At 37.6% G+C, this 27,771-nt stretch overlaps 1 protein-coding gene across 2 annotated transcripts in view; it reads left to right on the plus strand.

Annotated features, from left to right (window-relative positions):
- Positions 1-6,856: 6,856 nt before the first annotated feature.
- The window catches only part of ICA1L (islet cell autoantigen 1 like), a 73,109-nt gene continuing 52,194 nt past the window's right edge, over positions 6,857-27,771 (plus strand). For both annotated transcript variants that reach the window (XM_060107061.1, XM_060107062.1), the window contains exon 1: positions 6,857-7,441. In XM_060107061.1, coding sequence (XP_059963044.1) covers positions 7,314-7,441 — 128 coding nt within the window. In that variant the 5' untranslated portion in view covers positions 6,857-7,313. The remainder of the gene's footprint in view (positions 7,442-27,771) is intronic.

Genomic DNA, 27,771 nt, shown 5'->3' on the forward strand with positions numbered 1-27,771 from the left:
AAAAACAAAAAAATTTTTTTAAATGAAATAAAGGTAAGTCAGACTCCTTTAAAAATAGCATACAGATTTCATGGTAACCAGGAATCTCTCTCCCACACTTATCCTTGTATATAAATAAGAATTAGATTCTTCAGACAAAACCTTTCAGTCAGTATTAGATAAAAATATTCTAAAATTTTTTTATCATTAGCATTTATCTAAATTCATATATACAAAATATTTAAAGTAAATGTCTTAAAATGTGACTTTAATGGATTGGTATTTCTCAAGCAGAGCACCTCAGCCTCTAAGTAATATATGGGAAAATCAGTTTGGTCTCATCATTAGACTGTAATGCCATATATCTCACGTGAGGTTCCTATCACAGAGGTCTAGGAAACAACCGCCATAACTTCGCTGCAATTGAGAGCCAGATTTACAGTGGATTAAACCAGGTGGAAGATTAGTTCTCTCATATGTAGAGGTCCAGAGGCAGTCCAGTGCTGGTATAGTGGTTTTGTTCCATACTCCTTAGGGACCTGGACTCCCTCTGCCCCTGTGATACGCTCATCATAACTCACAAGAGCTAGAGCTCCAGGTACATCATTTCTTAAGAGACAGTAATATTTTAATGCCCAAGAAGTGAATAAAGGTGGTAGTAAAATTCACACACAAAGTCTGTTTTTCCCATTTTGTGCAGAATGGTGTAGATTTCATCATATTTGCAGTCTCTGGAAATATAACTTTCAAAGGACAAAGATGAATTTATATTCCTGTTCTGGATGGTCCCTGAATGAATCTTAAGGGCAGAGTTATTTAAAATAACTTTCTTAATTCACCCAACCTGGACTGCTCACAGGTAGTATGCATACACTAGGTGGTTAAAGTAAAGAGTCCTATTCATTAGATAAAAGACAAGGAAGTGGCATCAAGTCCTGGTCCTTAGCCTATTCTTAACTCTGGTTCCAAGGCAGGATACATTCATGGTTCAGGTATTCTCCTTTGAGATGGATGTAACATTAGTGTCTAACTCTGTTAGAGGATTGTCTGATTGATCTCTACCAAACTTCTCTTTTTGTGTAACACAAGTGATTAGATCTCATTCCCCAAACAGGAAGAACATGGGGGCCAACAGAAGCCTAGAAGACTTAAGTCCTTTTAAAACAGTGCTCTCCTACCTCCCATCCTCCATCTTTTCTTCAAAAGTAGGAGTCTCCCTTTCAGTAGTCCATTTTCCTCCATTTTAGTCACACCAGAGACAGGGGCCTTACATGGACTTACTTGCTCCTAAGACTTGCTTCAGGAAATGAGTGGAGCTGCTTTTCTAGTGCTGGGAGAAGTTTGGAACCAGACAGTGCAGAGTTCAGGACCTGCAGACCAGGGTTATTTATGCTGTCTTGCCGTAGTAATGCAGTTAATAAGCCTGTTGATACTTGTTCAAATTCCTTTTCTTACAGTTTAACAGCAAACTTCCTAATTTTAAAATTAGGCTCAAAATGTACCCTAATTGCTGAAAAAGGCAGTTCAAGGAATAAGGCTGACTTTCCACCATGTACAGGGTCTCTGCTGGGGTGGAGGAAAGGGAAAAAAAAAAAACCCCAAAATGTGTAAGACATGGAGACTACCTTCAAAAAGGTCACGTTCTCACATGGGAGATGTTCAATTAAAAATTGGTTACAACAGTATCCTAAGTGCAAAGAAAGATGTAAATCTAAGGTAGAAAGGAGCAATTAGCTTTATGGGGAGCGAGTTGGCTGTCAAGAAAGGCATGTAGAAGAGTGACATTTGAGCCAGATTCGGATAGAAAATTGGTTGGGAAAGTGAAGATGCAGGTTATTTCTGGCAGGGGAAGCAGCACAGAAGCATTAGAAATGATAGCTCAGAAATACTGTGAGGAAGAAAGCATAATATTTCTTCATATGCTAAGTTTAATTTTGTTTTCCTCTTAAATAAAGCGGCCTTCCAGGTCTTATCTAAGACATGATGATCTTATATTGGGGAAAAAAAAAACCTGGCTGTTACGATTACCTAGAGATTATTAGGGTAGAAATCTGAGTTACTTAAGATTTTTAGGAGTTCCCTGGTGGCGCAGTGGTTAAGAATGCACCAGCCAATGCAGAGGACATGGGTTCGAGCCCAGGTCCCGAAAGATTCCACATGCCGCAGAGCAACTAAGCCCGTGAGCCACAGCTTCTGAGCCTGCGCTCTAGAGCCCGTGAGCCACAACTACAACTACTAAGCCCGCGTGCCACAACTACTAAGCCCACGTGCCACAACTACTGAAGCCCGCGCACCTAGAGCCCGTGCTCCACAGCAAAAGAAGCCACTAAAAGGAGAAGCCTGCGCACAGCAGTAAAAAGCCCCCACTCGCCGCAACTAGAGAAAAGTCCATGCACAGCAACAAAGACCCAATGCAGCCAAAAATAAATTTATTTTTAAAAAAAGATATTTATTCTACATAAAATGTTTTAATAGCTTAACTGTCAGTAGCTGCCCAATTTTTTTTTTTTTTCATATTCTCCCTTGAATTTAGAATGACTGTTTTGGAACTGTTGTCAACAATGCACGATAATATATTGGAATGCTTCCTAGCATTATCAGGGGGAAAGAACAAATGAAAGTTTTAATTGACATAAAATACACATAATTGAACAAACAACCCTGCAAAATGAAACATACTATCTGGGAATTTCTGATAAGAACACAGAAATCTTTATAAAAATTCTTTTGGGGCCTCCCTGGTGGCGCAAGTGGTTGAGAGTCCGCCTGCCGATGCAGGGGATACGGGTTCGTGCCCCGGTCTGGGAGGATCCCATATGCCGCGGAGCGGCTGGGCCCGTGAGCCATGGCCGCTGAGCCTGCGCGTCCGGAGCCTGCGCGTCCGGAGCCTGTGCTCCGCGACGGGGGAGGCCACAACAGTGAGAGGCCCGCATACCGCAAAAAAAAAAAAAAAAAAAAAAAAAAATTCTTTTGATGTATTATAGTTTTGAAAAATCAGTTGCTTATAAGGAGAAATAATAATCTTTGTGATGTGCTACCATACCTCCTATTCTTAAAGGGGGAAAAAATGACACTTTAACACTATGCATGTGCAAGGGTATTCAACTAATATCTTTTGATTTAAATAGCCACTACTTGGAATCAGGTTTCATTAGACAAGTGATATCCAAACTTTGCTAATCAGAAACTGCCAGTTATAAAAATAGCAGGAATTTTTAAGTCACTTTAATACTGACATTTTTTGACTATCATAGACTTCTAGTAGTAACCATATTAATAATGTTAATTATTATTTTGTTATATAAGCCTAATATATCTTTAATATAACTTAGTAGAAAAGGAGTTATTTGGTTTAATAGAATTAGATTGGCTATCATTGGCTATTAGTTCCACTGGTTCACAGGTTTGAGGAAGTATATTATCTAATGGCAGTGTCTATAAAAACAGCAAAAAATTATCCCACCATAACAATCATCTGACATTTTATTTTATTTTATTTGGCCGTGCTGTGTGGCTTGCAAGATCTTAGTTCCCCCACCAGGGACTGAACCCCAGCCACGGCAGTGAAAGCACCGAGTCCTAACCACTGGACCGCCAGGGAACTCCCATAAAAGATCTTTATTTTAAAGAAGAAGAATATATATGTGAGGTCAAGTTATTTGACCAGATTTCATGCAACCAGTAAAATGGCAGAGTAACAATCTGAATTTGGATTTATCTGAGTCTAGAGCTCAAGCTCTTAAACATACATATTCTGCCTATTCTTCAGTCATGCATGAGAACAATGATTTTATACATGCAAAGAATAAATGAGAAAATGTCTTCACCTACATGAAAGAAAGTTTATATATAAATTTAAGTGGCAGTTATTGGTACCAAACTACCATGTTATGTTCAGCTTTGCACGTTTTTGCCTTAAAAATTAATTTCAATTTTAGTATACCACTAAATGTATTAGCATAATAATATGTAAATATGTACTTTAAAGATCCATTTCTGTATTTTCATATAGGAATCGTATATAAGCAGAAAGGAACTTTAGAAATTATCCTGTTATTCATATCATTTTAATTATCATGTTATTCATGTTATTAAAGGAAATCACAAGCCAAACAAGTTAAATATCTAATGTGAAGGTATACAGTCCATTGGTGATAGAGATAGGAGACATGCTTCTGGGTAATAAAAGACTACAGAGAAATGATCTTGGTTAGGTACAATTTGATAGAAAGTTTAGAAACGTCAAACAATTCTATGTACAGTCATATGCCTGGGACTTATTAATACCAAATAAAGTTCAGTGGTGGTTTCAGGGGGAGGAAATACTTTTTATATGTCTAACATTTCACATTAAAAAATAATCACTTCAATAACACTGTCTAATTCTAGCCTGACTTGAATAAACAAAAATGCAGTATGGGAAAGCCAGCACGCTTACCTTGTCACGTTTAAGTATTACTAGTATGAGCACCTGGGAAGATAGCGTCTCCCTACTCTGACTGCCATTTGCTTGATAAAATCAGATTACGGGGGGTGGGGTGGGGGGGTCATGAATTGGGAAATTGGGATTGACATGTATACACTAATATGTATAAAATGGATAACTAATAAGAACCTGCTGTATAAAAAAATAAAGCAAAATTTAAAAATTAAAAAAAAAATCAGATTACAAAGTAAGTGGAACACCTTGAAGAAATGGAGCTATTTCCATGACAGCAGGCTCCATGACATCAGGTTCAACAGATCCCTAATCCTTAAGAGTAAAACAGTACAAAAGGGTAGAATTATTAATATGCTTTCTAATATAAGTTAAGGTTTTATTTAGGATATTAACCAGAGGTTTGCTTGATGGTGCAGAAATAAAAGTAAAGATCATTCCTCTAAGGAAATCAAGACTCCAGGTTGGGATACCAGATTTGCGGATCTCCACATTCCAAGCCATCTGATGGTCTTTTCTAGTTAGCTTGTGGAAGCCTACAATGGAGGAAAACACTGTTTATACTAGGATAAATCTGATAATATGTTGATAGGATATTAAAGAGCAGTTCTCTAAATGTTTGTACTTCTTAATGAAATTAAACCCTCCCATATAAAGTGTTTTCATGGTGTTAAATCCTTTCATTTTCTAAAAAAGGTTTTTTTAAGTGAAACTAAATTTTAACTACTGCAGTTGCCTCATTTGTTAAGGGACTCAATGCCATTTAAATAGTTCCTGCCCATCCAACACCGTGAGTGAGAAGACCTGATTCTTGCCCAGGAAGAGCATCAGTAGCTCTACCTTGTTTGCTGACTCCTTTCCTATACTGTGCCCCCACCTGCACACTTTTCTTAGTGACCTATGAAGGAAAGTGATTATGTGTAAATGCTACATTATGTGGCTCAGAAACATTGTATATCTCTCAGTAATTTTCCCCAATTAAGTGAACAAAACCAACAGGTCTAGCCCCAGAGTCATTACCCTGACTTCTTGCTGTGTTCCTTGGAGGCCCATTCTCTGCTTCAGATTGAGTTAAACTTCATCCTGTTGGAACAAGCGCTTCCTAAAATATCCCAAGAAACTTACTACGGTGCATAGTAACAATTGGGAAGTCATCTTGCTTACCATATTAGAATAATTTGTTTTAGGTAATTAATACTGTATACTTCAGTTGTCAATTAGCTATCTTTTTTCTGTTCATTTATTGATTGAATAAACATTCATTCAGAACCGAGTGTGTATTAGGCACTGTGCTAAGAGACAAGGCTATGGAAATGCATAAGAGGAAGCATCTAATGGGGGAGACAGGCAGGTAAGTACTTACAATACAGTACAGTTGTTGAATCTGAGAGTAGAGGGACACCAAGCTTGGCATGAGTGAGTCAGGAAAGATCCGAGGAAGTACAGCAATCGTCATATTTGCCAAATACTAATTCTTACCTTTTTAAGGATCTGGACTTTGAGATGCTGAGGAAAGCTTAGGTTCTTTCCTCTAAGAAAAAAAAAAGTCAAAATTTTGCATATTATTTCATGTATTCACCTTGACACCCCATATATCTCAAGGTAAGCATTCCTGGTCTACAGACTTAATATTTTCAGTCCAAATTAACTCTGATGCATAAATAGCCTACCCTTTTCCCTATTCTAAACCTGCTTTTTTCAGGTCTTTAAGTTAAATACTTTGTAATAACATTCTAGAATCTCACCACATCTTTATGTCTTTCATGTTATAGACTTTAGTTACCACCTCAAGCGTCGAAGCTTTTTTCCTTGCTAGCCCATATGTCACAGTTGTGATTAATTCATATTTTGTAAAGTTTTAGTTGATAATTTTTGTGTCACCTTTAAAAAGAAAGCACTTTGGGGACTTCCCTGGTGGTCCAGTGGTAAGACTCCGTGCTCCCAGTGCAGGGGGCCCGGGTTCAATCCCTGGTCAGGGAACTAGATCCCATATGCGTGACGCAACTAGGAGTTCGCATGCTGCAACTAATAAGTCCACATGTCGCAACTAAAGATCCTACATGCCGCAACTAAATATGCGGCAACTAAACATGCCTCAACAAAGATCCCCAGTGCCGCAACTAAGACTGCATCACAGCCTAAATAAATAAATTAATTTTAAAAAAAAGAAAGCACTTTGGGTTTAAATTATCTTCCACCAATAACATAACTTTACTTTTGCCTTATTTCCAATTTTTTTCTGAGGCTTTTAGGTGCAAATTTTACCTTTGACTCGAAGATTCATTTATGACAAATTATGGTTATGTAACTGTGCACTTGAGGTCAGTTATTAACAGTTATTAACTTAATCCTCTTTAAACCTTTAAAATAAGAGTTACATACAGCACGTGAACGTTTACCGCGCGAGGCCACTGGTGCTGAGAAGCGCCCGAGAGTTCAGGAATAACCGAGGCTCAGAAGCTTCCGTCCTCCGAGGGGCGGCAGCCCAGGACCCGGCAGTTGCAGTGGGGCTGGGAGGAGGCTGGGGACCCGGGCTCCGGGCTCGGGACTCAGAGGAGGAGCCGAGAATTCCCCCCCACTTCCCCACGCCTCGGAAGTCTCCCACTCAGTACCTTATACTGATGTTCTGACCGGTTTGGTGTTTGTCATCAAATGAAGAGGAATTCGGGAAAGGAGGAACAGAGAGGGTCCCGGAGTTTCTTCAAGAACCGACCGAGAGCCGCGGCTCCCGCGGAGTTACGCGAGAATCTGAACGGAGTGAACGCGGACGCCGGGGCAGAGGCGCCGAGGGCAGCGCGGCTTTTGCGCTCGCCAAGCCGTGGGGTTTAAATCTCCCGCCTCCCGCAGCCGGAGCCCGACACCTCCACGCTCTGGTGCGGAGGGGTACCGGCTGCGGATGCGGCTTGGCAGCGGCGCAGGGCTCGCGAGCGGCGGCAGCGGGAACGGGCGCCGGGACCGACCTCCGAGCTGCCGAACGCGACCCGAGGCGGCGGAGGACAGGCGCGTCGCGGCTCCGGCGTCGAGGTGAGTGTCTGCGGCCTCCTCTGGCCCCCTCTCTCCGGGCGGAGGAAGGGCCGCGCCCTCCCCGGCGGAGGCTAGGAGGCCAAACCCTTGGTTCCCATGGCGACGCCCCAAGGTGGAGGGGCGGCGGGAGGTGCCCGCCACGCGCGCACGCGGTCTCTCGGGGCTTCGCCGGCCTTCACGGTTCCCTTGGGGACCCCGGCCCCTGCGGCCTCCCCTCCCGGACGAGGTCCTGTCCGAGCTCCTCCGGGCTTACCCTGGGCAGATCGGGCCAAGAGTAGTTTTAGGCGTGGCAGCGTCCCCTCGGGCCGAAGGGAGCTTCCACCCACGCTCGCCCCGGGTAGCGAGCGAACGAGCGCAGGGGCCTGAGGCTTGTTTGGGTGATTTCTCTCGAAGGTGCGGATCGCTTCCATTAGAAGCAGATGCTCACGGCCTTTAGGTGCTTTCCTGCTGACCTCCTTTTTATGTTGTGCTTATTTTTCATGTTATTATTTTGTAGTGGGAATGTCTTCCTTACAAACTAAATGGCTAGCAATGGGTAAAAACAAAACACAAGTAAATGTGCGGTTTAAGACAAAGTGCAGAAGGCGCGAGCTCCCGAGGGGTTCCGCGCACAAATCTCACTGCCTGAGGCCTTTATCCCAGCGCCACGCACCGGTCCGGCTCGTGGAAACTGGATCATCTGGTCAGATGCCCAAATGCTGTCAGCTGTCAGATACCTGATGCTCTGAGAAAGATGGAGTGGAAAAAAAATCCATCCTGGCAACTAACCCGCGATGCTCTGGATTTGCCAGTAGAGGGTGTGGGATTATTTTTCATGTAATAGATGATCTTGATGCACAGAGCATGAAAGCAATCATAAACTCTGGGTCACTGTGAAATAGCTTATGGGGAAGATAACGTTTCTCCATCGTTTGGGGTTTTTTCTGAGTATTTATGTATTGATTTATTTGGTCACGACTCAGGCAACGTACTGTAAGATGATATTACTTTAATCATCTTCACATCAATATTTATGGAGTAGCCACAGGTGCCCATCCTTTAGTAGGAGTTAATTATATGGAGTAGCCACAGGTGCCCATCTTTTAGTAGGAGTTAATTATACATTTATTGGCCAAATAAACATCCAAGAGTATGTATATATTTTTATATGACCAACCTTTTTAGTCATTTTATATTCGTTGTGTATGCCTAATGTACTCAGTATTCTTTGAAATTTCTGTGTTTATTTAATAGTGCAAAATGATTGTACATCTTTTTTTTTTTTTTTTTTTTTTTTGCTGTACGCGGGCCTCTCACTGCTGTGGCCTCTCCCGTTGCGGAGCACAGGCTCCGGACACACAGGCTCCGCGGCCATGGCTCGCGGGCCCAGCCGCTCCGCGGCATGTGGGATCTTCCGGGATCGGGGCACGAACCCGTGTCCCCTGCATCGGCAGGCGGACTCTCAACCACTGCGCCACCAGGGAAGCCCTGATTGTACATCTTGACATTAAAACAGTTATGTGCAAGACATTGTTCTAATTACCAGTAATTAATGTTAGAGTTAGGTGGTTGCTCAGAGATCAGCCAGTCCAAAGTGCAAAAACTACAAACATTAAGACTGGTGGAAAAACTAGGAAGCCATATTTTTATTAGAAATATTTATTATAAAAAAATTTATACCAATGACTGAACTAGGACAAAATATCAAAACATTAAATATCAGATATTAAACAGTATTGTTTTGTTCTACTGTGCTGTCAAACTTTATTTCATTGTGTGGTACATACTATATTAAAATTTTTTCCCTTTCCTTTATAGTTTACCTTTCTCAGTACTCACTGTGCCTCCTTTAAATTTTTATTCTTTAACAACAACAGATGGGGTGTGTGAAGGACTTTTCAGTATGTCTGTGACTGGAGAGATTTCCTCATGTGAACTGGCTTTTGTTATTTAATAACATCCTTATTCCCCTTTTCCCTTGTTTGTTTTTCATTCGTCTGTTAGGTTTCTTCCTTTTTTCTGAAGTCAGGCTTTTCAAACTTCTTGCATCCAATATTCACCTTCTATGTAATTATTATTATTATTTTCCTATTGTAGACTCATTTTCAAATAACACTTTAGGTTTTAAAAGAATTTTTTTGTGTGGATTTAGTTTAGATTAAAAAAAAACCAAAGCCCAAAAACTGAATTACCACAATAAATACAGTTACAACAGCCAACATTAACAACTGTTCACATTGTGTCATATTTCTTTCAAATATTTTTTAAATAAAGAAATAAAACATTTCCAATAAAGCTAAAGTTGTTTTTGTATCATACCCATTCTCTTCCTGCCCACTATATATTGCTCATTTATATTATTCTTTTTTTCTTAATCTTGCTAGAAGCATGTAAATTTTAGTAAGTTTTTCAAATGAACCAACTGATTTTCTCTATTTGCTTGTTTTCTATTTCACTGATTTCTACTCTTATTTTTATTATTTTGTTTCTTCTACTTTGGGTTTACTGTGCTCTTCTTTTTCTAACTTCTTAAAGTGGAAGTATAAATAATTGATTTTGTACCTTTTTTACTTTCATATATTGATAGGTATTTAAAGCTATACGTTTTCTTCTAAGCATGCTTTAGCTGCATCCCACAAATTTGGGTGTTTTCATTATCATTTAGTTTAAAATATTTTAAAATTTCTCTGTCACTTGTTATTTATTTAGATGTGTTGCTTTACTTCCAAATATCTGGGAATTTTTTTTTTAGATAGATCACTGCTATATATATATATATATTGATTTCTAAATTAGTGTTGTTGGTGTCAGAGGACGTACTCTGCACTATTTCAAAACCTTTAAATTTATTGAGTGTTTTTGTTTGTTTGTTTTCTGCCTATCCTAAGGTCTGTCTCGGTGAATGTTCCAATTACCCTTGGGGAAAAAATTTGTATTCGGCTGGTGGTGGTGGTGGAGTGGTCTATAAATGTCAGTTAAGCCAAGTTGGTTGAGAGTGTTGTTCAAATCTTTTAAATCTCCACATGTTTTATGTATCCTTATTCAGTCAGTTACTCTGGGGGGAGTGTTAAGTCTCTAATTATGATTGTAGATTTGTCTGTTTCTCCCTTTAGTTCTGTCGATTTTTTTTCTCATATTTCGTGGCTCTGTTATTAATCACATACATATTTAAGATTGCTATGTCTTTTTGATAAACTGACCCTTTTATTATTATGAAATGGTCATCTTACCTCTGAAGATACTTTTTACCTGGAAGGCTGTTTTGTCTGACATTAATATAAGCTTAATGTTTGTCTCATATCTTTTTTATCCTTTTCCTTTTAACTCATCTGTATTTATGTTTAATGTGTGTTTCTTATAAACTACATATAGTTGGGTTGTACTACTTGTTATCTAGTTTTACAGTCTGCCTTTTAACAGTATTTATATCATCCACTTAATGTTTTTGTAATTGTTTTCTGTGTTTGGATTAAGCACAAAATATTGGTGTTCTTTTTCTGTTTTCCTACTTACTCTTTGGTCCTCTTTCCTGCCTTCTTTCTAGTAAATTGAGTTTTTAAAAATATATTCTACTTCTCCTCTCTTGACTTTTTAGTTTTGCCTCTTTGTGTTTTTTTTTTTTGATTGTGCTAGAGATCACGATATGCATCTTGAATTTATAAAGCCTATTTTCAAATTTCTAGTACTTCATGAACAATGTAGGAGTATTACAACTTAGACTTCCATTTATCATCTTTTTATCTTTTCTTCTGTTATATATATATATTTATATATATTTATATATATATGTTATATATATATTATATATATATTTATATATATATGTTATATATATATATTTTACTTCTACATATGCTTTATATTTTTTATTTTTAAAGAATCAATAATCTTTTAGTGAAATTTAAAGATGCACATGTATATTTTTGAAACTTTCTTTGTGTTTATCAGTATATATTTACCCATTTTGATTTCTCTCTTGCTTCCTGTAGAACTGAGTTTCTATATATTATCATTTTCCTTCACCCTAAAGAATATTTAGGATTTTTAGTAGTGTAGTGTAGGTCTGCATGGGATAAAGTCTTTCAGTTTTTATCTGTCTGAAATTTTATTTTCCTTTCATTTTTGAAGGATATTTTTATTGGGTATAGAATTCTTGGCCAACTTTTTTCAGGACTTAAAGATGTAGTTCACTTGTCTTTTGTCCTCTTTTTTTTTTTTTTGTCAAGCAAGTTTCCTTCTCTTCCTTCTGTTCTGCCAAAGATGAAAGGAGTCATGAGTCCTAGGCAGGACTATTCACTTTCTGGATTTTAGTTCATTAGCTTTTTTTTTTTTGCATCCTCAGCTCTCTGATTGGCTTTAAGAAAACACATAATTTTGTAGGTTATCTATCAATAGTTTATTCTCATTGTTAGGAAGGGAGTTCTCTTAACTTTCTGAAGTGGAAGTGGAATACCAGTACAATACTGATTTAATTAATATTACTTAAAAATCCCTTTATTACTCTTATTTTCCAGATTTTTTCTGGTTATTCTTATATTTTGTTTGCCCAGTGAACTTTTTTTTTTTTTTTTTTTGTTGCTGTACGCGGGCCTCTCACTGCTGTGGCCTCTCCCGTTGCAGAGCACAGGCTCCGGACACACAGGCTCCGCGGCCATGGCTCGCGGGCCCAGCCGCTCCGCGGCATGTGGGATCTTCCGGGATCGGGGCACGAACCCGTGTCCCCTGCATCGGCAGGCGGACTCTCAACCACTGCGCCACCAGGGAAGCCCTGCCCAGTGAACTTTTGACTGACTTTGTCATTTTAAAAATAATTGCAATTTTTTTGAAACTTTTTTTAAAATTTATTTTATTTATTTTTGGTTGCATTGAGTCTTCATTGCTGTGCGCGGGCTTTCTCTAGTTCAGCGAGAGAGGGCTATTCTTCGTTGCGGTGCGCGGGCTTCTCATTGCTGTGGCTTCTCTTGTTGCAGAGCACAAGCTCTAGTCATGCGGGCTTCAGTAGTTGTGGCTCACGAGCCCTAGAACACAGGCTCAGTAGTTGTGGCACACGGGCTTAGTTGCTTACGGCATGTGGGATCTTCTGGGACCAGGGTTCGAACCCATGTCCCCTGCATTGGCAGATGGATTCTTAACCACTGTGCCCCCAGGGAAGCCCAATAATTGCAAATTTTAGTAATGATTGAGATTACATTGCATACATAGATTAATTTAGAAACAAATGACTTCTTTACTTTATTGAGTCTTCCTATCCAAAAACAAGGTGTTTCTGTTCCTTTTAAAGGCAACTTTCTGTTTTAGTAGCGCTTTTAGTTTTCTTCATATAAGTTATTTGGTATTGAAATTATTCCTAGGGATTTTAATAGGGATGAATTTTTTTCTCGCATTATATTTTCTAACTATTTTTTGGAAATCAGTAGGAAAACTGCTCAGTTTTATATACTAATTTTATAACCAGCTACCTTCTTTTTTTTTTTTTTTTTTTCTTTTTGCGGTATGCGGGCCTCTCACTGTTGTGGCCTCCCCCGTTGCGGAGCACAGGCTCCGGACGCGCAGGCTCCGGATGCGCAGGCCCAGCGGCCATGGCTCACGGGCCCAGCCGCTCCGCGGCATATGGGATCCTCCCAGACCGGGGCACGAACCCGTATCCCCTGCATCGGCAGGCGGACTCTTAACCACTGCGCCACCAGGGAGGCCCCCAGCTACCTTCTTAAAAGATCTTATTGCTTCTAATAATTTCTCAATACATTGCCTTAAGTGTTCCAGGTATACTGTCACATCATGTGTAAGATTATACTAATCCCCCATTTTTTTTTTAGTCGCATTCTATTGTTTAGCACTTCTAGAACAATGCTAAGTAATAGAAAAATGGTGGCCTTCCTTGGTATTGTTCCTTGCTTTAATGGGAATGCTCTTGGTGTTTTATCATTAAGTACTATAGTGCATTTGAGTGTGAGTGTGTGTATGTATGTATGCCCCCTATTAAAGTAGAAGCCATATATTCCTGTTTTATGAAAAATTTCTTCGTAAGATATCAAGAAGGGATGTTAAATTTTATTAAATACCTTTTTATCATGAAAGATGAAAAATTATCATACTTAACATTGCTTCTTACTAACATTTTAACAGTATGTTCTGGAATTTTTGTCACAGATGATTTTTATCAAATTTTTCTTATTTTTACATTATGTACTTTACATTATGTATTTAACCTGTCATAACAATTAATTTCTGTTTTGTTTGTTATAATCACATTTAGATTTAACAGAATTAAATGCTCATTTCTACCCCATTTCTCCATTTTATAAATTCTTGATTTTTAAATATATTTTACTTGTATGGATTGTGGCTTCAAATAATTTTTGTTTTGTTGTTTTATTTTAGGAGGGGTTTATGAGTGCTATATTTCTGACTCTTGTATATCTAAAAAAACCTTGTCTAGATACTCAGCCTTACGCAAGTACCATATTTTATTGATTCTAAGATGCACCTGTTCATATTTTCACATCTCTGAAATCATTTCTGTAATCTGAACTTTTTACCAATATGTATCTGACAATTGATGATTTGAAAGCACAGTTTACTTTGTAGCCCTTTTTCTTATACAGAGGTACATAAAATAATGGTTCACTTTTCAAATGATGGTGTCTTCAATTGATGAAATATGATAATTACAAATTATTCCTTTACCTAAAAATAATTTTTTATCTTTAAGATTGGCAAAGACCAGAAAATTGGTGAGTTGTAGTGAACAAGCACTTTCCTATATTACTGGTACTGGGCATAAAAACTGGTACAATCTCTATGGAGGACAATTTAGCAAAATGAAAACAATTTAAAATGCATAAACCCTTTGATTCAGCCCTTATACTTCCAGGAATTTATTTTATAGGTATACTTGAATGTATTTTAAATAATATATGTATTTACTAATTTTAGCATGGTTTGAAATAATAAAATTCTGGAAGCAATCTAAATATCCATCAATAATAGACCAGTCAAGTAGATTATTGTACATCCATACACATGGAATGTTATATATCCATTAAAATTGTATTTCAGCTATGTAGAAAATTCCATGTTATATTCTTTTTCCCTTAGTACTGTACAGTCTCACTTTTATCCATTCTCTAATGTGGCTGAGGAGATGCCTGAGGCCAGGATAAACTATTTAATTTGTAGGTGGCCCTCTTTTTTTCTGTCTAGATGCTAGTAGCATTCTTTCTTTACCCTTAAAATTCAGCAACATTCCACAGCATGTCTTACTCTTGATTATTCTCTATTAATTTTTCTTGGAACACGGTGAACTCTTTCAATTTTCAGCTTTATATTCTTGAATATTTTGGCTGTTCCATATGTCTGTCTGTCTCTAAGAATATTTCTTATGTTAGATCTCAACTGTTTATCTTCCAAATCTATACATCATTTTGTTCCGTCTGACCACTTTGTTTGAATCTAACCACCTTTATCTTGTAATCTTCATTCTGAATGATTTTCCCAGGCTTGTCATCAGTGTTATTCACTTAGTTTTCTGAAGTATCTATTCTACTTGGAATTGTTTCTAATGCAGTTTCAAGTTCTGTGGTATTTTTTTCCTCTTCTTTTTCTTTATATCTTTTGCTTCCTTCAGCTCTTTTTTAAAAATCTCTTTTATGGAATATTATTCCATTTATCTACAGGCAGAGCAATTTTTCTTTAAACCTGTTTTATGAAGCAATTTTTCAAATTTATATATATTTTTCTCCTTCTCACGTTATGGTCCCTCCTTTTCTTATAGTGCTACTTTTTCATGTTATTTATTTTTCATGTTATTTATTGTTGAAAGGGGCAGTTCTATTTTGGCCTACTTTTTTTTTTTTTTTTTTTTTTTTTGAGGTATGTGGGCCTCTCACTGTTGTGGCCTCTCCTGTTGCGGAGCACAGGCTCTGGACGCGCAGGCTCAATGGCCATGGCTCACGGGTCTAGCTGCTCCGCAGCATGTGGGATCCTCCCAGACTGGGGCACGAACCTGTGTCCCCTGCATCGGCAGGCGGACTCTCAACCACAGCGCCACCAGGGAAGCCCTATTTTGACCTACTTTTTGCCCAAGAGTAGTATAAGTAGTTTTATATAACCCTGTACCATGGAATAACTAGCCCTTGGAATAACTGCCTTAGAGGCTGAATAGGTAGGTGACTGGGTACATTATCGTGATCTCTTCTTTAACTGGCTTCTTGGTGACAGTTTTCATATGCTCTCTTGAAGCAGTTTCCCACAGCATATGTTAATCACTGGTTCCAGAGGCAGGTCAATGCTGATATATCTCTGATTTTTCTAGGGTACTTTTGTCTGCTATAAAAGGTTAACTACCAGCTTGTTCTTTCTGTTTCTCTACAGCCATGCCTTGCCCCTTGGCAGGGAAAATTAAAAATATCCTGGCCATTGTAGGTTTTAGGGAGCCCAATACATAATACCTCTCACCTTTTTGTTCCCTCTTGAGATTGAAACCAATTCAAACGTAGTCAAAGACCTAGGCAGATGGAAATAAAATATCAGCTTTATTATTGAGAGAACTGTTAGAGGATGTGTATCATGTCAATGGTCTTTTAATATTTTTGTCCCCTAGTCCAGACCTGGAAGAACCCACTCAAGGGAAAGTTTGGGCCTTCATACTAGACACACTTACCTAAGACTTTTGCCTCACACTGATTAGGTCACAAGTGTTGAGTAAAAGGTTAAAAAGGACTAAATTCACTAATTTTATGACTTGATAAATTAGCTCTACCCAGTCAAGAAATGTAGACCAATGGTTAATTCACCCATCAGGCTTCTTGCTGTAGGGGAGAAAGGGCAAGAAGCTGGGAATATTTATAGAAAATTTCTCCTCATAGAAACCAGAAGAGCTTAAAACAAAGCATTCCCCACCTTAAACATAATGATCTCTTCTTCAGTAGTCTTCTTTGCTAGTGATAATATAGGGAGATAGGCACCAAGTAAACTGCCTACCTCTTCCTTAAGTCTGGCTGCTATGCCTTTAAGAATTCATGTTTTCAAGTTAGTGATTAATTATTGGAAGTGCTCTTCAGGACCTAGTCTATTTGCTAGAACCGAATCTGCTTCAGACTAGAGGAGATGCATGTCAAATTTGGTCATCCTCTTTGAATCTGATTCAAACTTCACTGTATCTGACATTTACTCATTGGCATCAGTGCTATGAGATGTGGCAATTTTTTCCCCATGGGGGACCTGATTTAATGAACAGAGGGTTTTATTTATTTATTTATTTATTTATTTATTTATTTATTTATTATTGAGATGTAGTTGATGTAGAATATTATATAAGTTACAGGTGTACAACAATTTTTAAAGGTTATACTCTACTTACAGTTACTGTAAGACATTGGCTGTATTTCCTGTGTTGTACAATATATCCTTGTACTTATTTATAAATAAATATTATTTTATTTTATAAATAAATACCTCTTAATCTCCTACCCTTATTTTTGCCCTTTCCCCTTCCCTCTCTCCACTGGTAACCACTAGTTTGTTTTCTATATCTGAATCTGTTTCCTTTTTGTTATATTCACTAGTTTCTTTTATTTTAGATTCTACTTATAAGTGATATCGTACAGTATTTGTCTTTCTCTGTCTGACTTATTTCACTTAGCATAATAACCTCCAAGTCCATCCATGTTGTTGCAAATGACAAATTTCATTCTCTTTTATGGCTGAGTAGTATTGTGTTTATGTACACCACATTTTCTTTATCCATTCATCTGTTGATAGACACTTAGGTTGCTTCCATATCTTGTCAGTTATAAACAATGATGCTATGAATGTTGGAGGGTGCATGTCTCTTTTCAGATAGTGTTTTTCTTTTTTTCTGATATATACCCAGGAGTGAAATTGCTGGGTCATATGGTAGTTCTATTTTTAGCTTTTTAAGAAACGTCCTTACTGTTTCTTAAAACAGAGGGAGAGAGACAGAGGGAGATTAGACACATACACAGAGGAGAAGGTGATGTGAAGACAGAGACAGAGATTGGAGTTATGTTGCTATTAGCCAAGGACTGCCAGCAGCCATTAGAAGGTAGAAGAGGGAAGAAAGTATTCTTCCCTAGAGTCTCCCAGAAAGTACAGCCCTGCTAATACCTTGATTTCAGACTTCTGGCCTCCAGAACTGTGAGATAATAAACTTCTAGCCTTTTAAGCCACCAAGTTTGTGGTAATTTGTTACAGCAGCCATAGGAAATTAGTATATTGATCATACCACTGCATTCTTTTATATTTTCTTATCTCTTTGTGGATTTCTTTTCATTTGTTCCACTGCTCTATGGTTCTGGTGCCAGTACCATTCTGTTTTAATTAGTAAGATTCACATTCAGGCTTATTTTTTCAAGATAATTGTCATTTTGTTAAAGTTGTACATGTCCATGACCTTTAAAAGTCAAATATTAAAGGATTATAATGTTTAAAAGCAGTTCTTTCAATCCTGCTCCAGTTCCAATCTCCAGTGTCATGTACCTTCAACCCTTTTGTTTTCTCTGGTATTTTCTAAATCACATGTTTATATGCTACGTTTTGATTTATTAATTTAAAGCATTATCTACTAGGACTTAGCTCTCCTTCACCACCACAACCTAACCCTACATTACAATTTTTATTAAATCAAGTAAGTGTTTATGTTACTGTGAACTAACAAGTATTTTTAAAACTTAGTCAAAAAAATATTACTGAGACTGATGTCAAAGAGCATACTGCCTATATTTTCTTCTGAAGTTTTATGGTTTCAGGTCTTATATTTAACTCTTTAAATTTATTTTTGTGTATCATTGAGAAAGTAGTCCAGTTTGATTCTTTTGCACATAACTGTCCAGTTTTCCTAGCACTATTTATTGATGAGGCTCTCTTTTCCCCAATCTATATTCTGCCTCCTTTGTCAGATTAATTGCCCATGTAAGTGTGGGTTCATTTCTGGGCTCTGTGTTCTGTTCCGTTGATCTATGTGTCTGTTTTAGTGCCAATACCATACTGCTTTGATGACTGTAGCTTTGTAGTATAGTTTGAAATTAAGGCGCATGATACCTCCAACTTTGTTCTTCTTTCTCAAGATTGTTTTGGCTATTCAGGGTCTTTTGCGTTTACATACAAATTTTAGAATTATTCTAGTTCTGTGAAAAATGCCATTGGTATTTTGTTAAGATTGCATTGAATCTGTGGATTTCCTTGAGTAGTATGGTCTTTTTAATAATATTAATTCTTCTAATCCATGAGCACGGTTTATCTTTCCATCTGTTTGGGAAGTCTTTGGTTACTTTCATCAGCATCTTACAGTTTTCTGAGTACCAGATTTTTACTTCCTTAGTCAGATTCATTTCTACGTATTTTATTCTTTTTGATGTGATTGTAAATGGGATCATTTTCTTTCTTTCTTTTTTTTTGGCTGCATTGGGTCTTAGTTGCGGCAGACAGGATCTTCATTGAGGTGTACAGGATCTTTCGTTGCAGTGCGCAGGCTTCTCTCTAGTTGTGGCATGCGGGTTTTTTTCCTCTCACTAATTGGGGTACACAGGCTCCAGAGCACATGGGCTCTGTAGTTTGTGGCACACAGGCTCTCTCACTGAGGCGTGCTAGCTCAGTACTTTTGGCATGTGGGCTTAGTTGCCCCACAGCATGTGGGATCTTGGTTCCCTGACCAGAGATCGAACCCACGTCCCCTGCATTGGAAGGTGGATTCTTTACCACTGGACCACCAGGGAAGTCCCTAAATGGGATCATTTTCTTAATTTCTCTTTCAGATAGTTCTTTGTTAGTGTATAGAAATGCAACAGATTTCTGCATATTAATTTTGTATCCTGCAACTTTACCAAATTCATTAATGAGTTCTAATAGTTTTGTCATGGTATATTTAGGATTTTCTATATATCGTATCATGTTACCTGTAAACAGTGACAGTTTTTCATCTTCCTTCCCAGGAATGATTTGGATTCCTTTTATTTATCTTTCTTCTCTGATTACTGTGGCCAGGACTTCCAATACTATGTTGGATAAAAGTGACAAGAGTGGGCATCCTTGTCTTGTTCCTGATCTTAGAGAAAATGATTTCAGCTTTATAGGCACATGAAAAGATGTTCAACATCACTAATTATAGGGGAAATGCAAATCAAAGCCACAATGAGATATCACCTCAAAATAACAAGTGTTGGTGAGGATGTGGAGAAAAGGGAACCCTTGTACACTGTTGGTGGGAATGTAAATTGGTGCAGCCACTATGGAAAACAGTATTAGGGACTTAGGTAATTCCTCAAAAAATTAAAAATAGAATTACCATGTGATCCAGCAGTTCCACTCCTAGGTATTTATCTGAAGAAAACAAAAACACTAATTCAAAAGGTATATGCACCCCTATGTTCATTGCAGCATTATTTGCAATAGCCATGATCAGGAAGCAGCCTTAGTGCCCTTCAATAGATGAACGGATAAACAAGATGGTATACACACACACACACACACAATGGAATATTACTCCGCCATAAAAAAGAATGAAATCTTGCCATTTGCAAACATAACAAAACAGAAACAGAGTCATAGATACAGAGAAGAAGTAGGTGATTGCAAGAGGGGAGGGGTTTGGGCGGAGGAGAGATGAAGGAGGTGAGGAAGATTAAGAGGTACACATTTCCAGTTGCAAAATAAATGTCACAGGTATGAAATGTACAGTGTGGGGAATATAGTCAATAATTATGTAATGTCTTTGTATGGTGACAGAAGGTAACTAGATTTATCATGGTAATCATTTTGAAATGTATAGAAATAGCAAATCACAATGTGTGTAACATAGTGTTGTAGGTCAATTATACTTCAAAAGGAAACAAACTCATAGAAAAAGAGATCAGGTTTGTGGTTACCAGAGGTGGAGGGTGGGGAGAGAGAAGATGGATGAAGGCAGTCAAAAGGTACAAACTTCCAGTTATAAGATTAATAAGTACTAGTAATGTAGTGTACAACATGATAAATAAAATGAACACTGCTGTATGCTGTCTGAAAGCTGTTAAAAGAGTAAATCCTAAAGAGTTCTCATTACCAGGAAAGAAGTCTTTTTCTGTTTCTTTAATTTGTCTCTATATGAGATGATGGATGTTCGCTAAACTTGTGGTAGTTATTTCACGATATATGTAAGTAAAATCATGCTGTACACCTTAAACTTATTCAGTGCTGTGTGTCACATATATATGTCACATATATATTTATATATATATATAAAACTGGAAGAAAAAACCCAACTTAGTTGGTTTAGTGCCCTATAACCATGCCTCCTTTTTTGAATATCATTTCCCTTCATTTTTATTGGAATTAATACTGGCTTTTTTAAACCTAATTTTCTAAATAACCATTGATTTTTTTCCCCAGTTGCTCTAACATTTCTGCCATATGGCTATGAGTAATATGCTCAAACATATCAGTTATGTTTCCTAATGATCTGCTTTCTAGAGTCATTAATCTTCCTGCTTGAATTTGAGCTGCTTGTTCTGTGTAGCTGTCATCTTAGGCCTTCCCTTCATTGCTTTTCCAGGTTTGATTTAGTTCTTCTCATCATGCATTACTGCTTTTGAGAAATCTGCTCTTGTTCTGACTCCCGGTGCTTTGTATGTGATCTAATTTTTCTCTCTTAGAACTTTCAGGATCTTTTTATCCCTGCTTTTCTGAAAGTTTACAGTGATGCATTTTGGAGCAAATCTCTTTTTGTATGGCTATGTGTGTCCTTCAGTTACAGGAAGTTTTCTTCAATTATTTCTTCCCTTAGTCAATCTTTACAATACTCTTTAGACAAATATTAGACTTCCAGGACTGTCTTTAATTTCCTTAACTTTTTTTTAATGTATTTATTTATTTTTGGCTGCATTGGATCTTCGTTTGCTGCGCAGGGGCTTTCTCTAGTTGTGGTGAGCAGGGGCTACTCTTCATCGTGGTGTGCGGGCTTCTCATTTCGGTGGCTTCTGTTGTTGCGGAGCACAGGCTCTAGGCGCGCAGGCTTCAGTAGTTGTGGTGCGTGGGCTTCAGTGGTTGTGGCTCGCAGGCTTTAGAGTGCAGGCTCAGTAGATGTGGCGCCCAGGCTTAGTTGCTCCGCAGCATGTGGGATCTTCCCGGACCAGGGATGAAACCCGTGTCCCCTGCGTTGGCAGGCGGATTCTTAACCACTGCCCCACCAGGGAAGTCCCTAATTTTCTTAACTTTTTTATGGTTCTACTTTCTGAGATATTTCTTATAGTTTTCAACCCTTTTATTAATGTTTTAAAATTTTCCACTATTCTATTTTTTTCCCAATGATTCTTTTTTATTCCTTTATTATTCCTTTCTAAGTGATAGTCTGTTCATGGAAGCAGTAGCTTTACTTATCTCTCTGATAAGATAATATTTTATAAGACAGTATTTGAGGGATATTAGTTAGAGAGTTATTTTTTGTTTTGTTCCCCTCTGCAAGCCCCATATTGTCTTTGTTTCCTTTCATATATTTTCTTTTTTGTTGTTGTTGGTTTAGGTCAGAGGTCTTTCTTGATGGAGAGTTTCCTCAGATATCTGGCTATCTTTGGCTCTCTATATTTAAGATTATAACAAAGCTAATTGGAAGCTTAGTATGTGGGAGTGAGCTTGTCAGCTGGTGAGTTTCTCCCTCGGGTGAAAAGGCAAAGATCTATCCTTTTAGAATGTCCAAATGAAGTACTCCTTTTCTCTGGAGCTTTTAATTTTTTTTCAGAGGAAAGAATGTTCCAGTCTTCTCTGAGGAGTGGAGAGGTGTGTGTAGTGCTTTGCTACTGGTGAGCAAGGAAGGGGAAAAGAGCTTGAAATTCAGTGATTCGGCATGTAAACTTTCACTTAATCATTTTTTTTTCAGGCCAAGCCCTCTGCTGTGTTAGCTTGCCAAAGACCAGAGCTTTCCATGTTTAATTTCTTCAACTTCCATTGAGTGACATAAATTAAGGGGGCGGGGAGGTGCCTCAGGGTCCAGCCTGCTGTATACAGGCTTCAATGAATCTTCCTTCCACTTCTAAATGGTGAGTCTTTCAGATATTCTGCAGGGTAATTGACTCATTCCTCATTAGCATTCCTCTGTTAGTTGCTTAGGATACTACTTTCTCTGCCTTCTAAAAATTTATTGAAATCTCTCATATGCTCTAGTCACTATGCTTATTTTCTCTATGCTTATGAGTTAATAGATAACTTTTTTGTTTTATACCTTTACTGTTATTTTAGTGGGTTTGGGAAGGGAACACAGATAAGTGCATGTAGTCAATCTGCATTTTTGACAGGGCACCCTTGTAATATATTTTAATACCTGAAAGGGCAAGTTCTTTCAAGTTTTTCTCAGTGTTGAGTTTTAAAATTATGTCAGTCAAATAAAAAAAGTTTAGGGTTTTAAAGTTTCACATCCTATGCATTCTTGTTTATTGAGAGGCTGTATGTAATAATGTATTATACTTATATACAACTTTATATTTTTAAAAGCAATTTTGTATGTGTTATCCCATTTGAGCTTCATATTATGAGAGCCTCTGCACTTGGGATCATTGAGCATAGCAGAGGATTGGGAGAGGTGTTGGCCTGAAATTTGCAATAAAGTTGGAAATATAATACTCAAGTTTTATAAGCAGTTAGCTTTAATATCATTAAAATTTTATTTTTAAATTTTTTTTAATTAATTTATTTTTGGCTGTGTTGGGTCTTTGTTGCTGCGTGGGCTTTCTCTAGTTGCAGCAAGTGGGGGCTACTCTTCGCTGAGGTGCGAGGGCTTTCATTGTGGTGGCTTCTTTTGTTGTGGAGCATGGGCTCTAGGCGCACGGGCTTCAGTAGTTGCAGTACGCAGACTCGGTAGTTGTGGCACACGGGCTTAGTTGCACCGAGGCATGTGGGATCTTCCCGGACCAGGGCTCGAACCCATGTCCCCTGCATTGGCAGGCGGATTCTTAACCACTGCGCCACCAGGGAAGTCCTAATATCGTTTTAACAGAAGAACTTAGTGTGATACTTTAAACTATCAAAAACTTTTGAAATATACTTTTTCAGCCATTCTTTCAAAAAGATAAAATATTTTCTTCTCTAGTTCACTTTCTTTCTCTAATATATTGTTTATATTTTGAATGGTCTTGTTGATTTTCATCAACATTTTTCAAGTCTTATTTTCTTTTTTTTAAAACATCTTTATTGGATTATAATTGCTTTGCAATGGTGTGTTAGCTTCTGCTTGATTTATTTATTTAAGTATAGTTGGTTTACAATATTGTGTTAACTTCAGGTTAGTTTCAGCATAGTGATTCAGTATTTTTGTAGCTTATATTCCATTATAGGTTATTACATGATAATAGGTTTACTTCCTTGTGCTATACAGTAAATCCTTGTTGCTTATCTATTTTCTATATAGTAGTTTGTATCCATGAATCCCATACCCCTAATTTGTCCCTCTCCCCCATCCCTCTCCCCTTTGGTAACCAGAAGTTTGTTTTCTATGTTTGTAAGTCTATTTCTGTTTTGTATATACTATCATTTGTATTTTTTTTTAGATTCCACATATGAATGATATTGTATAGTATTTGTCTTTGTCTGACTTATTTCATTAAGCATAATATTCTCTAGGTCTATCCACGTTGTTGCAAATGGCAGTAAATGGCAGTATTTCATTTTTCTTTATGGCTGAGTAATATTCCATTGTGTATATGTGTGTGTGTGTGTGTGTGTGTATCACATCTTCTTAAGTCAGTCATCTGTTGATGAGCACTTGGGTTACATCCATGTCTTGGCTATTGTAAACAGTGCTGCTGTGAACATTGGGGTGCATGTAGTTTTTTGAATTAGTGTTTTTGTTTTTTCCGGTTATATACCCAAGAGTGGAATTGCTGGATCATATGGTAGTTCAGTTTTTAGCTTTCTAAGGAACCTCCATACTGTTTTCTGTAATGACTGCACTGATTTGCATTCCCACCAAAGGTGTACAAGGGTTCCCTTTTCTCCACATCCTCTCCAAAATTTATTTGTAGTTTTTTGATGGTAACCGTTCTGACTGGTGTGAGGTGACACCTCTTTGTGGTTTTGATTTCAATTTATGTAATAATTAGCAATGTTGAGCATCGTTTCATGTGCCTGTTACCCATCTGTATGTCTTCTTTGGAGAAATGTCTATTCAGGTATTCTGCCATGTTTTGATTGGATTGTTTGGTTTTTTTGATATTGAGTTGTATGAGCCGTTTGTATATTTTGGATGTTAACCCCTTGTTGGTCGCATCATTTGCAAATATTTTCTCTCATTCCACAGGTTATCTTTTTGTTTTGTTGATGGTTTCCTTTGCTGTGGAAAAGCTTTTAATTATCTAATAATCTATTTTTTTAATTAAAAAAAATTTTTAACATCTTTGTTGGAGTATAAGTGCTTTACAATCGTGTGTTAGTTGCTGCTTTATAACAAAGTGAATCAGCTATATGTATACATATATCCCCATAGCTCCTCCCTCTTGCGTCTCCCTCCCACCCTCCCTATCCCACCCCTCTAGGTGGACACAGCGCATAGAGCTGATCTCCCTGTGCTATGTGGCTGCTTTCCATTAGCTATCGATTTTACATTTGGTAGTGTATATATGTCCATCCCACTCTCCCACTTCATCCCAGCTTACCCTTCCCCTCCACATGTCCTCAAGTCCATTCTCTACGTCTGCATCTTTATCCTGTCCTGCCCCAAGGTTCTTCAGAACCTTTTTTTTTTTATTTTAGATTCCATATATATGTGTTAGCATACAGTATTTGTTTTTCTCTTTCTGACTTTCTTCACTATGTATGACAGACTCTAGGTCCATCCACCTCACTACAAATAACTCAATTTAATAATCTATTTTAAATGTTACTCATATCTTCATTATGAAATGATATGACTAAAGTGGTGTAAGTAAATTAATTATATCTCTATAGTAAATTCATAATACGTCCGTCTAAAAAGTAAATAACAATCCTGAAGCATATCATGTTTTGAAAAAACTAACATCTAATTTGTTTTTTATGTAACCTCTTCTCTATAGACTAAAATTCTGCTGATTAATAAAGTATAGACTACTTATAAAAAATAAATTTTATTGTAACTAGAAATTCAAATACAGTTTGCAGTATCGACTTTCTGTTTTGTTAATGACCTTTTTCTGTTTTCATTCGTATAAGCAACATTCTTTTTTATGTACCTAACTAGTTCTTGGAAACCTATAGGTTTTTGGAAGCAGGTTACCTGAAAATTAGGAAACTAATATTGTATGTTTCAGTTAACTCACTGTAAGACAGAAGATAACTTTAATCATACTTTCCTCACCCTCAAAATGCAAAAGAACACTGCTTCTGGAGTCAAAGTCTTGAATGTGTGTTAAGTATCAATATGTTCTTAATGTATGTGTATCCTTGAGAAAGTTCCCTTAATTTCACAATGCCTCGGTGATCTCCTTTACAAAACTGGAATAATAAAATCTGCCATTTCTAGTTGTCAGGGTTGTCAGGAAGATTAAAGGAGATAAAATGTATGAAAATGTTTAAAAAATTGTCAAGAGTTCTACAAGTATAATGATTACTATTTTAGTCAGTAGTAATACCAAGATTATCAGGAACTTTTAAATATCTTAAGCCGCCTCTAAGACTTTACCTTTTACATAATTTTGAATTATTTTTGAAAAACAATTAAGCTCTAGTCATGTTATAAGAATATTAGGTGGACATTGTATCCTCTCTGTGGGCAACTTACTTTCTTAGTATGGGATTTTGGGGTGTATGATTGAATGGCTGTAAGTAATTGCCATATTCTTTCTGTTTTAGCTAAAGACAGGTCTGCATTTAATTTTCTCATTCAGTGTCTTATTGGTGTTATGATTGCAGTGTCAAGTGTAGCACCCAGAACAAAGCTGGCATTTAATATGTGTATGAAACTGACTTCCTTATTGGGACTTTTTGGAAATTTCAGCTAATTATAGTTCTGCCTACTTCTATTGTCTCAGAGTATTTGTAAATTTCAACTGCCCTAGTCCTGTTCTAGTCTCTCAGTAACCAAACCCACATTTGGCTAAACAACAGTTAAGCTCACCTATCTGAAAGGATTCATATTTATAACCTGATGCAATTCTAGTATAATATTAAAGCTGGTACTTTATAAATATATCCTTTAGGAAAGTTCGAGGGGCAGATTCTCAATCTGTGACTTAAAAGTTTGTCTTTCATATCAGTAACTCCTAATAATTCCAGTAGGCTTCAGTTTGTCTCCATCTGTGCAAGGGGACATACAAATCACCCTGTAACATAATCTACTCATTGATTTGCCAGAGCCAAAAACTATTCCTGAATTAATGGACAATTGATGAAAGATTAGTCAGGCAGTACCTTTAAAAATTACATATATGGGGCTTCCCTGGTGGCGCAGTGGTTAAGAATCCACCTGCCAATTAAAGGGACATGGGTTCGAGCCCTGGTCAGGGAAGATCTTACATGCCGTGGAGCAACTCGGCCTGTGCGCCACAACTACTGAGCCTGTGCTCTAGAGCCTGCGTGCTGCAACCACTGAGCCTGTGTGCCACAACTAATGAAGCCCGTGTGCCTAGAGCCCGTGCTCCGCAACAAGAGAAGCCACCGCATTGAGAAGCCCGCACACCACAGCAGAGAGTAGCCTCCGCTCGCTGCAACTAGAGGAAGCCTGCGCACAGCAACAAAGACCCAACACAGCCAAAAATAAATAAATTTATTTTTTTTAAATTACATATATTATATATAGTATATATATGTGTGTGTGTACATACGTATGTGTGTATACATACATGTGAACAAAGAATAAACATTAGCTTAAAGAGACTTATGACTCTTCAGACTATGCTTTGAGAACCATGATCTAGATCAGAGGTCTGTAAACTTTTTCTGTAAAAGACCATGATAGTCAATAATTTTGGCTGTGTAGACCATGCAGTCTGCTGGAGCTACTTAATTCCGCTGCTGTAGCAAGAAGGCAGCTAAGGACTAATTTGCCAGAGGACCATAGTGTTTGCCCATCAGCCTAGATCCCTGAAATGCAGAGGAGATGTGATCTTGGTTAGGCACATCATTTAGCCACAAGCACTTTCTTCTGAGGTGAGTTGTTTGAGTTCCTTTTTTTAGGTTGAACCGTATGAAATTGCTGATTTTGTAGGTCAAAAATGATCTAATGTTGGCAGTTTCATTTTGGTCAATCAAAGACAAAAAGCTATTTTACTTATAAAAACTGTTTAATCAGCAGACATAGTCTGTATTGCTATTGCTCTGGTGAATGATTTTATGGCAAATGAGGATAAATGACACTTTAATCTCTTTATAGCAGTCTTGTTGGGTGATGGAGT

The sequence above is a fragment of the Mesoplodon densirostris genome, chromosome 8 (assembly GCF_025265405.1).
Source record: "Mesoplodon densirostris isolate mMesDen1 chromosome 8, mMesDen1 primary haplotype, whole genome shotgun sequence".
Classification (NCBI taxonomy): Eukaryota; Metazoa; Chordata; class Mammalia; order Artiodactyla; family Ziphiidae; genus Mesoplodon; species Mesoplodon densirostris.